The sequence below is a fragment of the Alligator mississippiensis genome, chromosome 5, assembly GCF_030867095.1.
Source record: "Alligator mississippiensis isolate rAllMis1 chromosome 5, rAllMis1, whole genome shotgun sequence".
Classification (NCBI taxonomy): Eukaryota; Metazoa; Chordata; order Crocodylia; family Alligatoridae; genus Alligator; species Alligator mississippiensis.
This window is the reverse complement of record NC_081828.1, coordinates 200527138-200542265: the sequence shown is the minus strand read 5'-3', so window position 1 is coordinate 200542265 and position 15128 is coordinate 200527138. Positions and strand designations below refer to the sequence as shown.

Genomic DNA, 15128 nt, shown 5'->3' with positions numbered 1-15128 from the left:
ATTAAGTTTAGTACGTGTAATAATAGGTGCATTCATTAATGCAAAATTACAGCGCATTAATGAACGTGTAGACACACCCAGAATGTTCAACAAAGTGGCATCCGAGAATATAGTCTGGATGAGGCAGCATGAACTTCCTGGAGCACAGACCATCTTCTACAAACCTATATAGCATGCAATGGAAACATGGAGAAACTTCTAGAAACTGTCTCCTGGGAAGCTACACTTCCTGAAAACATTATGATCCCAGGAGGACTTACTCCATATCACACAGGTTAGGCCCCATGCCATACCCTTGCAGGGAATAGAAAGACTGCTACTTCTTAACCGTAAATAGTTTATATAAGTTCCTATAAATGACGTGTCATCAAGCCTCATGAAGATCCTATTAGCAGCTCACTTGCTGCTTCAGGCACAAGCTACAGTGCTCAGCTGTGAGAGTTAACACAGGATTCTGCCCTTTCTGTCTGCAAGCCAGACACAAACAGCAGCCATCTTAGTAGCTGCATGGCTGGCTTCTTTTCCAGTGCAGAAAAAGCAGCTTTCCTGCTTAAGCTGAATGCCCCAATTTGGGAGGCTAATTTTGAGGGAAAGGCGTGAATAAAGAAGAATATAATGGGTCCAGAAGAATTCAGTGTAGACCAATGAAGGTGTGAAAAAAATGACCTCTTCTAGAAGTACATGAAATAGTAATGCAAAGATGAACTATTCCCATTAGAGAATTTGTATAGTCCCACTGAGTTGATCTGTGCCTTTACATTCAACCCTTGGCCAATATAATTTTAACTAATATCCTAAGTTGAACTGAAGATACTTCTTGCAGTTTAAAGGAAAGACCTAACAGTCAAGGCCTAGAATAAATTTTCAACAGAAATCTATTCTATGCAGAAGCATCACAAGCTTTTTCTGCAAGTCAGGGAAGCAGAGGAAGGAATTATACTGACCACTGGAGAGAGAGGGAGACTTGTTACCTCCTTGGATTCTTCTCATCTGCATGGGCACTGCTACTGCTGCTGCTTAACAGCCTGGGCTGCACTGCTGCCGCTGCGGGACAGGCCATGAAAAGCCTCTTGCTAGGAGGGGGCCATGCCGGTACCCTCTCTGAGTCCGCACCCAGGGCTAGTCCCCTGCTCACCCCATCCCTAGTTATGCTACTAATCCTATGCTATATCTTTGGACACAATGGAGCATCAGCAGTCCCAATTAAATGAAGAATACTGTATAGCATTTAAAGCACATAATAGCTTATGCAAATCGCCCAAATGATCCTCAGAGCTGAACTCTGATTATATTATAGCTAAAGCTTTTTATCACATCCTCTCTCAGGACTGCATTAGGGTATTTAAACTGGAGAAATATCCCTTTGATTCCTTGATGAGCTCTCGAGGTCAAATCCCTGTTGAGATCAGAATGGAGGTTCTCTTTCCTTTGTGGTTGTGAGGGGTTTTCAGCATTTCCCCGTAAATTCCTATTTACCAAAATTAGATTTTTCAGGATACGATACAGTTTGTCCTAACACAATTTAGATGACATCTCCCTTACAGGCAGATCCGTCTTTGGAGAACAGCAGCCTCCTGTTGCCATGCCCTGAGAATCAAAGGAAGCATGCCATAGCAACTGAGCACGGAGTGGAATTTGATTCCCTTCCATTCACACACTCTCTACCGCCCACGTTCAACAGCACCATCACAATGTTCAGGAAGGAACAGCTCACTCGCGTAGAACCTCACCTGCTTGTTACCGTCTATGCAAGTTATCCTCCTTTTAACAGAGATTTCTACAATGATGGTAGATGTCAGTTCTCAGAACACAGTCTGCATCCAAGCTTAACACATTCGCATATTATTTAACAGATATGAAGTCTCACTTATGCCTGATATAAAAAATGACCAACCCCAACTGCTATGTTAATAGCAGTTTTCCAGAACAGATTAGTGACTTAGAGTTATCTTAAGTTAAGCATTCAAAGGAATCCTTATTTTCAGGTAGTGCTGAACCCATAAAAAGGATGACATTGAGATATTGAGAAAAAAAAATCATTGCTTCTATAAAGGGGTATCTACTGGCTGACACAAAATACTAGAGAGAGAAGGATTGCTATATTTAAAGAGGTATACTCCTCCCTCCTCGAAGTACTGGTCTCTTAATTTAGCTCTACTTATGTTACATTAGTATTTGAAAATTCAGAATGATAATAAGAGGAGACTTACTATGCCAGATTTAAAATTACTGAAATGTCACATAATAAAAAAAACTGTATTTAAAGAAACAATGAAATTTGGGGGGAGGGGGTCAGTATGTGCATGTGGGTAGGTGGGCATGTGTGGATGTGTGTAAGTGAGCAGGTGTGGGCAAGCATATGTGTGTGCACACGTGCGAGTAATGCAACCTTTTGGTGTTTGGATAAATTTAATTCTCTATGCTATAATTTCCTCTTTCATTTCAAGATGAAGTCACAGAGAAAAACCAAATGCAGTGATTAATCTGTTTGGAAGTGCATGCCTTTCTAAAACAAGGTTCTGGGCTATTCATTTAACATGAATTTAAGAACACAATACAAATGCCTCTCCCAACTGTGATGCTGTGTTTTCAGAGCCTAGGGAAAAGGATTACTTATCTGATAATACAGATGTCACATCAAGACATGGTGACAGAAGACGAAGGTATAAAGACTACTGTTCCAGCACATGAAACTAGAAGCATTTAAGATGTTTTCATTTACTGCTTTATAAAAGCTGGAAAGCTACTTGCAACCTATAGGTTTTTTTCCTTTTGACAAGTAAGTACATAACAGCCTCCCAGTAACCTGCATCCAATTTATCACCACGCCATTGCCCTGAGAAGTTTGCCAAATTTACTCCAGGATTTTCCTATATCTGTACCAAATACGTACAATAAAGTATTCTGATACACAATTGCAACAATAAATCTCCCTGAAGCAGATTTAAGGAATTAAAACTCCCACAAGCTATGTAAAATAAGTAATAGCCATCCAGACTGTTAGAATTAATAGAAATCCTTGTTTACCATTTGGCTGTTTTTAACAATTGTTTCATTTAAGTGATGGTTTCAACATCAAATGTTCAGAAATAAGTAATACTTATTAATCTTAGCATGCAAGGGAAAACAAGAGAACTAAAAGAGATTTAGTTTAGTTACTTTCCCATGTCCTTGTGTGACAACCTATTTAGCAGAATTCATAGATTTGTTGAAATCTGACAGGGCCGTGCTGTAAGCGCTTCTGCTACAGCCTCGAACTTGCAACCTCTGGACTGTCAACCAGGCACGTTGGTGCCCACATTACTCCAGCCCCAACAACCTGCTAGTAATATTGATAATACAGCACTAAAAACCCCCTTTCCAAGAGTTTTTCCTTCATGTGGTATACATAGTCAGATATCCAAATCTAATCTAATTTATGCTATCATCAGTTAGGGATTTAAACAAAACTACAAGCTTGAAAACATTCTGATAATAGGCTTAGTGTAAATACAGAACTACAGAAAACCATGCAACCTGGGAGTACAATGCAAATGCTGTGGCAGTCTGGGAAGACTGTATACAAACAAGCAATTCCTGACAATGCTCAAGCTACTTTCTTCTGTTAAAGTATCCTAATGAAGTACTTTTTTAATGTAGCGCAAGTCATACAAATGAAACTTTAAACAATTTGGGACCCCTTGTGCCAAGTGCAAGTTTACCTGAGAAGTTTCAGAACAAATGAATAGAAATGTTTCTCCCTAACCTGTGCTAATGAGAGAGAGGAAGAAGGGAGAAAAAGCACAAGAGACCTTTGTACAGACAACTGCATCCAAATTTCAAATCTGTAACACCAATCAAATGTGGCAATAGACATCTGTTAAATCAAAAACAGCAGGCTGAAAACAAGACTGCAGCTGGAGTACCGTGTCCGGTTCTGGGCACCACACTTCAAGAAGGATGTGGATAACCTTGAGAGGGTGCAGAGGAGGGCTACTTGTATGGTTAAGGGCCTGCAGGTAAGATGCTATGAGAAGAGATTGAGGGACCTGAATCTTTTTAGCCTCAGCAAAAGGAGGCTACGAGTTGATATCTTGTGGCTGTCTACAAATTCGTGTGGGGGGTGGGCAGAGCAACCAATAGGAGACACTGCTTACCAGGGCACCCCTTGGGGTTACTAGGAACAATAACCATAAACTGATGGACAGCAGATTTAGATTAGACATTAAGAAAAAATTATTTACAGTATGGGTTGTCAAAATCTGAAATGGGCTTCCAAGGGAGGTGGTAATCTCCCCTACCCTGGAGACCTTTAAGAGGAGACTGGACAAGCACCTGGCTGGGGTCATCTGACCCCAGCGCTCTTTCCTGCCCAGGGCGGGGGGTCAGATTCAATGATCTACTAAGTCACTTCTGACCCTAAAATCTATGAAATTATGAAATCTAAGACATGCTCAAAGAAGTGATTTACTAACCTATATGCGTTTGAGCCATAACATCAGCTAGCCTGTGCGCAGCACCACTGCCTCCACTTTGTGTTGAGGAAGAGGAAGTAGTGGATGTGGTCGAGCCATGGATCGCTTGACTGATCCAATGTTCCATGTTTATACTCCCTTGGCTTGAGGTGGGAGTTCCCTGGGAATCGCCCTGTACAGAGCCTTCATCTTCTGAGCCAGAAGAGGTATCTGAGAATTGAGAGCAGGTGTCATTATTTGTAATGCAAATATATAATGCTTTTACTCATGAACAGAATGAAGGCATATTCACATAACATTAAATAGATAATTGCAGGTCAACACACTTTGCTGCAGGCAGATAGAATAAAGAAACCTCATACAACTGAAAATAATGCAAGTGAATCAGTTATTACAGGACACTAACAGGGTTTTCCAGCAGTGGAACTGCTGCTACTGCTCTTTTCCTACAGAAACAAAATTAAGATAATAGATATGTATATTTTGTTGCTTGGATCAAAGATTTCAAAGCAGTTAAACTGAATGGGAAAACTCAGTTACAGCTTTCTCTAAGTGGTATAGCTTACATTGATAGTGAAGAGAACACACATTTGCACTTTGGTGGGAGGGAGACCAATCTTAGACCAGGGTCTGCAATTTTTAAACCAGTCTCTGTGCACCAAACTTCTGTTCTGTTACAGGTATAGAAGAGGGTCCAATCACTTATGCCAGTAAAAGTATAATGTCTGTCCCTGGCCAGAAGGCATAAATCACTTGCCCAAAGTCACACCAGAAAGTCAGTGGCAAACTCCTACTTAGTGTTCTAGTAATAATGGCCAGAATATTCATAGTGAACTTTCATTCACAGCCATATCATAGATTCAGTGACTATTAGAGTGCATTTGACTTCTAAAATGTTTACATGTAAGCAAGTGAAAGAATGAAAGAAAATGAAACAAGCCTCTTCTGTGGCTGATAGGCTTGTGTCGTGCTCTGGTAAACAAAAAGCTGACAGTTCAAGTCTGAGTGTGAGCAAGTGATCCTAAATTACAAGCAGGAAGAATGAGAAGTCCTTGCAGTCACAGAACTATGACATGATCGGAATAACAGGGACTTGGTAGGAATGCGCATGGATGGGTGTCATGGATGGGTACAAACTGTTCATGGAGGAAGGAGGAGTTGCACTATATGTAAAAGAACCAGATGATTGCTCAGAGCTCCAGTATAAAGCCAGAGATAGGCCTGTTGAGAGTCTCCGGATTAGGGTCAGACAAGAAAGCAACAAGGGTGATGTTGTGGTGGGGGTCTGCTATAGACCACCAGACCAGGAGGAAGTGGTGTATGAGGCTTTCTTCAAACAGCTAGTGGAAGTTTTTCAATCATAATCCCTGGTTCTTGGAGGGAACTTCTATCACCCTGACATCTGCTGGTAGGGCAATACAGGAAGTTTTTGGACAGTATTCAGGACAACTTCCTGGTGCAACTGTGAGAGTGGCCAACTGGGGGCCATGCTCTTCTTGACCTGCTGCTCACAAACAAGGGAGAATTAGTGGGGAATGTAGTAGTGAATGGCAACTTCGGCAGAAGTGACCACAAGAAAAATGAGGTCAGGATCCTGAGGAAAGGAAGGATGGAAAGCAATAGAGTAAGGACCCTGGACTTCAGAAAAGCAGCCTTCAACTCACTCAAGGAACTCATGGGCAGGATCCCCTGGGAAACCAGACTGAGGGGGAGAGGAGTCCAGGGGAGCTAGTTGTACTTTAAAGAAGCCTTAATGAGAGTGCAGGAACAAGCCATTCTGATGTGCAGGAAAACTAGCAAGTATGGCAGGAGACAAGCTTGGCTTAGCAGGGAACTCTTCAGGAAACTAAATCACAAAAATGAAGCTTATAAGAAGTGGAAACTTGGACAAATAACTAAGGAATAAGATAAAAGCACTGCTCGGGCATGCAGGGATGAAGTCAGGAAGGCCAAAGTGTAATTGAAGTTGCAGCTAGCAAGAGATGTGAAGAGTAACATGAAGGGTTTCTACAAGTATGTTGGTAGCAAGAGGAGGATCAGGAAAAGTGTGGGTCCCTTACTGAATGGGGAAGGAAACCTTGTGACAGGATGCAGAAAATGCTGAAGTGCTCCATGCCTTTTTTGCCTCAGTCTTCACAGGTAAGGTCAGCCCCAAGACTACTGCACTGGGCAGCACAGTTTGGGGAGGAGGTGAGCAAGCCACAGGGGTGAAAAGACACATTATAGACTACTTAGAAAAGCTACGTGCATACAAGTTTATGGGGCTGGATGGGATGCATCCAAGGGTGCTCAGGGAGTTGGCTAATGTGATTGCAGAGCCATTGGCCATCATCTTTGAAAAATCATGGTGATCAGGATAGGTTCCAGATGATTAGAAAGGGCAAATAAAGTGCCCATATTTAAGAAAGGGAAAAAGGAGGATCCAGGGAACTACAGACCAGTCAGCCTCACCTCAGTCCCTGGAAAAATCATGGAGCAGATCCCTCAAAGAATCAATTTCTAAGCACTTGGAGGAGAAAAAGGTGATTAGGAAGAGTCAGCATGGATTGACCAAGGGCAGGTCATGCCTGACCAATCTGTTTGCCTTCTATGATGAGGTGACTGGCTCTGTGGATGCAGGGAGATCAGTGGATGTGGTGTACCTTGATTTTAGTAAGGCTTTTTATATGGTATCCCACAGCATTCTCACAGGCAAGCTAAGGAAGTACAGGCTGGATGAATGGACTGTAAGGTGGATAGAAAACTGGCTGGAGCATCAGGTTCAGAGCTTGATGTCTAGCTGGCATCCGGTATCAAGTGGAGTGCCCCAGGGGTCAGTCCTGGGGCCGGTTTTGTTCAATGTCTTCATCAACAACCTGGAAGATGGCACAGCGTGCACCCTCAGCAAGTCTGCAGATGACACCAAGCTGGGGGGAACAGTAGATACACTGGAGAGTAGAGCTAGAATTCAGAGTGATGTAGACAAATTGGAGGATCGGGCCAAAGGAAATCTCACGAGGTTCAACAAGAACAAGTGCAAAGTCCTGTACTTTGGACAGAACAATCCCATACATCAGTACAAGTGAGGGGCTGACTGGCTGGGCAGCAGTTCTGCAGAAAAGGACCTGGGGGGTTACAGTGGACAATAAGCTGAATATAAGTCAGCAGTGTGCCCTTGTTGCCAAGAAGGCTGATGGCATCATGGGCTTCCTTAGTAGGTGTGTTGCCAGTAGGTCAATTGTCTATGATTCTATGAGTGGATAAACAAGAAACCAACAGATGTACAAACCTGAAAAGGAGTCTTCAAAAGAAAATGTTTCAGAGAAGTGCTCAGAAGTCTACCACTGTGCTGAGCCTAAGGCATCTTTACACTGTTACAAATTACAAGCAGCATACTAAGCTAGCATCATAAGGGCAAAAGGAGCAGAACAAGATAAACCACCACAAAGGGGCAAGGAAGGGTCTTGATGGCTCTTTTTTCATTTTCCAGCAACCTCATAACATTTTTTTAGCTGTTCATGCCTTTATTTTATGCTTGCCATTCTTAACATGTGATGTCTGAAAATACTTATTTAGATGGAATTAATCTAAACAACGTATAGAACGTGTTTGCTGCTTCAATAAAACACATGGTACAACTGCTCACCTGGAGGTGTGTAGGCATCCATGGACGTTTGCACCACCAATGAACGTCGTTTTGATGGCATGGGGACTGCCATCTTCCTTTCTTTATGTTTAGCAAGAGCTGCCTGAACTGCTTCTGTATGCACATCTAGAATGAAAAAAAGACGACATTTAGGCAGGCACTCGCACACAAAGGTAATATGAGCATAACATCTGCAACAGAGTTAACCTGCCTTCTAATTAAGCTAACAAATCACGCTGTTGGAGCCATTTAACTGGTGGCCCATAGGCCACATGCAGCCCACAAGGGGTTAAGTTGCAGCCCTGGAGCTCCTGCCCATCTGTGACTCCCCTTATTATTCAGGTTGCAACAGTGGCCAGAGTTTCTAGGCTCTGCCTCCCTCCTCAGGCTTACATATTCTGTGCCAACCCAATTCAGCAGTGCAGCTCAGCATAGCTCAGCGCAAGACATTTGGACTGAGAACAGGGTTGCACTGGGAGAGGGTGCCCAGGGGGTCACTGCAACTGTGGAGGTGACATGCGCCTATAAGAGCATGAGCTAGAGCAAGGAAGGGGGTGTGAGAAAGGGCGCACAGGCAAATGGTGCAATGGTTGCGAGGGGATAGGGAAGATCATCACTATACTGTCAAATCTCATGGTTAGGATGAGGGAGTCACTTGGAAATTGTTAGAGTAGAAGGACTTTCTTTCAAATTCCAGCTGTTGGAAGGGCTGAGATGCAACCATCACATTCTAGGAGAGCAGACAAAATGAGAAAATGCGATTGAAACACTTTATTGGTGTGGTGCTCCTAAATCCTTAAAAGCTTTCAACTCCTACAAATCAACTCCCCGCCCTCTGGCACCTCAGAGACGGCCACCCAGACAGAGCCCCTGGTTCCGGGCTCCACGCAGACGGAGCCCCTGGCTCTCGGCTGCAGGGGTTGCCTGTCCCTTTTTCAGGCTCTGGGGCCTGGGAGCATGGTGACCTCCCCCTTGTGGGGTCTGCTCCCTTTTGGGGTCTCTGGCACGCCAGCTGGAGGAGCTCCAGGCCACAGTCCAGAGACTGTGTGCCATCAGGGACTGCGAGCAGGAGATAGACTCCTACTGCCAGGCCCTTCTCCCCCGGGAGGCGGAGGGTAGATCACAGTCTCCCTCCACGCCAAAGGAGGACTCTGGGACCTCCTGCTGCGTCCAGCCAGGGGCATGGACCAAGGTGGTCAAGGGCCCTAAGGCCCGCCGCACCAAGGCCCCTCCCCCACCAGAACTGAGCTCCCACAGGCAACATGGGCCCAACTGCAGCTCCCGCCCCTGCTCCCCACAAGACAAAACGTAAGGTGTTTGTTGTGGGAGACTCCCTCCTGAGGGGGACGGAGGGGCCAATCCGCCACCCCGACCCCTTAGCCCGGCAAGTCTGCTGCTTCCTGGGGGCCCGCATCCGGGACATTGCGGAGAGGATCCCAAAGCTCCTTAAACCCACAGACCACTATCCCATGCTCCTATTTCATGTGGGCACCAATGACACGGCTCGGAGCACTCCCAGCCAGGTCATGAGGCGCTACAGGGATTTGGGAGCGGGGCTTAAGGGTCTGGGGGCACAGGTGGTGTTCTCGTCGATCCTCCCAGTCTCAGGCTATGGGCTGAGAAGGGACAGGAGGATCTATGTGGTCAACCAAAGACTGCAGCGCTGGTGTCGTCAGGAAGGCTTTGGCTTTTATGACCACAGCCCGCTCTTTGGCGAGAGAGGCAGCGAGCTGCTGGGAAGAGATGGCCTCCACCTCTCTCCCCTAGGGAGGAGGCTCTTCTCAGCCAGACTGGCTGACCTGCTCCACCGGGATTTAAACTAAGCCCGCTGGGGGACGGGGGGACGACCGCCACTGCTGGCCCGCTGAGCAATCCTTGCAAAGCCAGCGGATCACGGCGCTTCAGGGATCCGACCCCTGCCCCAGCCCTAGTAAAACCTGTGGGCAAGGAAGGAGCCCCCCAGGGGGCGCTTGCCTGCCTGTACACTAATTCCAGGAGCTTGGGGAATAAGCAGGAGGAGCTCATCCTCCTGCTCAGTGCAAACAATTACGATGTCATAGGGATCACGGAGACCTGGTGGGACTCCACCCATGACTGGACCACGGGGATAGACGGCTATACCCTGTACAGGAGGGATCGTGTAGAGAAAAGGGGCGGGGGTGTAGCTCTCTATGTTAAGGAAAGCTACGCGTCCCTGCAAGCCGATATTGGCGACCAGGGTGGACGGCTGGAGACCCTCTGGGTTAAAATCCGTGGGGAACACGGCACAGGGGACACAATGATGGGAGTCTATTACAGACCTCCCACCCAAAGTCCTGAGCTAGACCAGGAGTTTGCCCAGGAACTGGCTGAGACAGCTTGCTCCAGGACCATGGTTGTCATGGGTGACTTCAATTACCCGGACATCTCATGGGAGGATCGCTCAGCAAAATCTGAGCGGTCGCAGAGCTTCCTCTCGTGCGTGGATGACCTCTACCTGACTCAAGAAGTCTATGGGCCAACGAGAGGCAAAGCGCTGCTCGACCTGGTACTGGCTACTGGGGATGACCCAGTCAGCGACCTAGTGATCGATGGGAAGCTGGGTGACAGTGATCACGAGCTGATCACCTTCACCATCCGCCGAAAAGCTGGCAAGTCAGTCAGCAACACGCAAGTCCTTGACTTCAGGAAAGCCGACTCTGACAAGCTCAGGAGGCTTTTCAGTGAGGCCCTAAGGGACCGTGACCACAGGGAGAGGGGAGTTCAGGAAGAGTGGTTGCTCCTCAAGGGAGCGATCCTCAATGCACAAACTAAGTCTATTCCATCTCGGAGGAAAGGCCCCACTATTCAAAAAGGATGTGGAGAAGCTTGAGAGAGTCCAGAGAAGAGCCACGCGCATGATCAGAGGTCAGGGAAGCAGACCCTACGATCAGGGCCCTGGGGCTCTTTAGCCTGGAAAAGCGCAGGCTCAGGGGTGATCTGATGGCCACCTACAAGTTTATCAGGGGTGACCATCAGTATCTGGGGGAACGCTTGTTCACCAGAGCGCCCCAAGGGATGATGAGGTCGAATGGTCACAAACTACTACAAGATCATTTCAGGCTGGACATAAGGAAGAATTTCTTTACTGTCTGAGCCCCCAAGGTCTGGAACAGCCTGCCACCAGAGGTGGTTCAAGCGCCTTCATTGAACACCTTCAAGATGAAACTAGATGCTTATCTTGCTGGGATCCTATGACCCCAGCTGACTTCCTGCCCTTTGGGCAGGGGGCTGGACTCGATGATCTTCCAAGGTCCCTTCCAGCCCTAATGTCTATGAAATGTCTATGAAAATACAACTTGAGGTGGTTTTTTTTATTTAGTCAATATGTTTGGACTTCTTTTAAAATAAAAATGCTTGATTTGGTAAACTTCAGGTTGTAGGGGCTCAAAAACTGAAATGTGTCTGCAAATGGTAAAGCAGCAGAAAAACAAAAAATAGATTAAGTTAAATTAAAATCAATATAATAGCTAATGAAGTGAGCAAACAAAATTGCTAGGTTTTCCTCAAAAACCTGTTTCATGAACGAGGCAATATCAGTATGATTCTGTTATGAAGCCAGTGGTTACCTCCATGTGGTCCTGATGGCATTACAACAGGATTGTCAATGAAACCAAGGACAGAAGGTACCATATAAAAGTCCTTGAGGAGACTAAAGGAAAACTGTTTGTTTAGGAATACCTGTCTCTAACTAGTCTTAAAATTGTTTGTTCTTCCCAAGACTAAACCCAAGATAAAAAGGGAAGCTACCAGGGTAGCTAGAGTGAACCACAGGTCCTGAAAAGGCTGGGGATTAAGTCAGTGGCCAGAGGCTGCCCAAGGAGTGCCAAGAAGAGCTGACCAGCTAGCAAGGGGACAGGCAGAGGGAGTGTAGGCAGGTGCCTCACCCCGCTTCGTGATATAGAGGAATCAGCTCTGACTCCAGGGTTTCCAGCCAGTTTATTTTACACAGGACCCCTTGCCCCCACAGTAAATAGAACAAATGAAGAAACAAGCAAGCAAGCAGACTAAACTAAAACCTGCCATCTTCCTTTAGACTTTAAGGCTAAGTACAGGCAGTCAAAAAAGCCTAAGACTGAATCAGTTCAATCATTGCAGGTTAGTCTAAGCTGTGTAAATTGAACCAATAAGCAAGTGAACAGACATTCACTTTTGATTCTAGAAATGTACCCAGATGCCTGAAGTGGCCCAAGCCAGAAGCCGGGGCTGCTAGAGCACACCTCCTTGCTCAGCTGGAGCAGACAGCTTGGGCCAAAGCTAGCCTGCCCACCCTGTGAGAAGGCGGTTGCAAGGGAGGTGCAGAGCATCCTGGGATGCTGGGGGACTGTGAGTTAACTTGCATCTGGAGGGGATCTGGTACAGAAGTTCAATAAATCAATTTAACCTAAATCAGTTAAATCTGATAATACATCTATCCAGGTTTATCTTAAACCAGTTTTGCCAATTTTGAAAGCAGTTTATGTTCACTGAACTTCTGTTGCATTATATATTTGAACCGGTTTCCAATCATTTATGTGCAATTTCTGTCCCTAGCCTAAGAGGGGCTGTGCTTCTCCCACAGCCTCCTCTCCTGGACTCTGTAAAGCTCTGTATGGCCTCTCCCTCACTAGCTGCTGTCGGTGCTGGCTGGCTCCCGGGCCCTGCCAGGCAGACTATTACCTGCTGAGCACCTGCAGCTGTGTTCTGAGCATTCAAGGGGCTGAGCACCTCCTTGACATTACAGCAGGGGCTGTCTTCACTTCCACTGCTGCTCTGTGAAGAAACTGGGCTGCAGTGCAGCAAAGGGAAGATGAAGGGTTTAAGGAAAATACAGTGTAGTGGCCTTTATAGGTTTCAGCCTCCGTCTGAGAGATTTGCATTTTTGAATAACAAACAATGCTTTATGAAGAAGCAGCTTTGAAGTTGCCTTAATTACCTTGCTGGTCACGGGCACCAAGCAAATGTGGGCTGATTATTTTAACAGGGAAACAGGATGGTGATGGTCAGAGCCCATTGCAAGAAGCCAGACTGTCACCTAAAGCTTGCACTGGTGAAGAACTAACAGAATCAAAGTGCAGGTTGTCCTGTAACTATGGCAACATGAAAAGCATTAAGTAACTGTTTCCCTCTAAATGAGCTATAAGATGCTCACTTTATGAACAACTATATACAGTGACACTCAAATCCTATAGCTACTTCATACATGCTGTGCCGTCCTCTATAGATGTTGTTTTCAGTCTTCCAGTCAACAGCTAATTAGACAGAAGATGCTCTTAAAGCCAGCACACTACACTATTTCTTTACTATGGTAGCTATTGACATGATTTTAAATAGGCCTGTCTTTTCTGAGGGACCACCAACCAAAATGCACCAATCTCCACTGCAATTTGACAATGCTGTCTCAGCATAAATGCCGTTTTACATGGATTTGGAACTGAATTACGGGTTTTTAGAAAATTTCTCCTAAAAGGCACAGAGGTGTTTCGCCATGCTAATCCAAATTCATACTAATGAAGTACCCTTTGACAAAGTAAGTTGTTCTCTACAAAAGTTCCCAACTCTCTGAACCAGTAATGTGCTACTGAGAAGGTATAACTATGATTATTTGTTCCTTACTGATTCAAGTGGGCATGAAACACCCTCCAAGGCAATCATCTCAGTGAATCTCTGGCAGTAGCACTCACTATGCTGTAAGTAAGCTTGGCTCCCCTATTTGCCAACAATCCCTGGTTCCCCCAGCTGTTGAAGTAGGTTGGGATAGGCATTAGTAATACGATCCTAACTGGTGCAGGTTTGTAAGGGAAATTTAGGGAACAGCAAGTAAAGATGTCTTGCTGAAGAAGAGGAGACACAATGTCATGCAGCCTAGGAAGAGTTGTAATAAGGGTGGACCTAGATCCTAGATCCCCCAGGGGATGTAAATTGTTCATCCATCAGAGCTCTGCCAGCACAAAGCAGCGTGTATTCCTCACCAGGTGACATACAGCGGCAGCAGCAAACAGCACATTAGTATTTCAAACCATCCCTGGTGGGCTGAGGCCCCCTGTGATTGCAAGTCTGGCAAAAATTTCTGAACTAGCTTGCCAACCTACTGTGGCACACATTTGCTACTTGAAATCATCACACTTCAGCTCAGCAGCTCTCTGAAGAATGTTTTATTACCACTTCCTAATCTAATTTCCTCAAAAGTGAAGATTTTGCCCAGAAAAGCCTCAAGTTAGAGTTTTTGGAGCATTTATATTATGATAAAACAGAACAAACTAAACAAAAAAACCTTCTTCTCTTTCCTCATGTCCAGTACTCTACAATTTGCTCTCTCCCTAAACTTCCAACAGATTTTCAGATGCAGATCTGGCTTGTGCAGTTGTACCCAGGCATTCACACACTGGGTCTAGTAAAAAGAAAACACTTTTCTGATTGAATGTTCTTTTATTCAGAAGTCTGTGACATCCAGACTAGTGTTAAAAGCTGATGAAACAAGTCCAGGTCCTGACCCCTCAAAGCAGTCCTCTAGGTAACAAAATCCTTCCTGCTCCCACCTGACACATCACATGGAAAGCTTAGCGCAAAATCTAAAGTACTGAATAAAATATCACCAGCTCTGTCTAGACTAGCAGGTATTGATGTTCAGTTCCTTCCCTTCTATTCTCCCAAACTGTTACAGGTTGGCTGATCCAGATATTGGATTCAATTTGTGATTTTATTCCCAGGGAATCGATAAATGGCACAGAGCAAAGTGATATGATTGGGAAAGCTAATTGTTTAACTTGTGCTCTCACAGCTTGCACAGGGTTCATTATTCAACCTGACAGGGAAACCTTCTAGGCTACCTAATAATATTTAGCAAAGTCCAGGTGTATCAATTCTGTACTTTTGGAAGTATTGTTAAGGAAAAAAATGTTACTTTTTTGTAATTGTGCAAACAATCTAAATGGGCACCAATATTGTACAATCCCACAGTAATGGCAAGATATGGTTCCTGCTCAAATGGCTAAGAGTCAAAATAGAAGAGAGAAAGTCTTGGGAGGGGAGATAAGGGCATAGAGGCTAAT

General features: G+C 45.2%; 1 protein-coding gene across 10 annotated transcripts in view; it reads right to left on the bottom strand.

The window, feature by feature from the left end:
- Positions 1 to 15128, bottom strand: part of DIP2C (disco interacting protein 2 homolog C) — a 464954-nt gene that overhangs the window by 151308 nt on the left and 298518 nt on the right. For all 10 annotated transcript variants that reach the window (XM_059729168.1, XM_059729169.1, XM_019498679.2 and 7 more), the window contains 2 exons: positions 8080 to 8205; positions 4455 to 4664 (listed from right to left, as the gene is read on the bottom strand). In XM_059729168.1, the coding sequence (XP_059585151.1) occupies positions 4455 to 4664; positions 8080 to 8205 (336 nt within the window). The remainder of the gene's footprint in view (positions 1 to 4454; positions 4665 to 8079; positions 8206 to 15128) is intronic.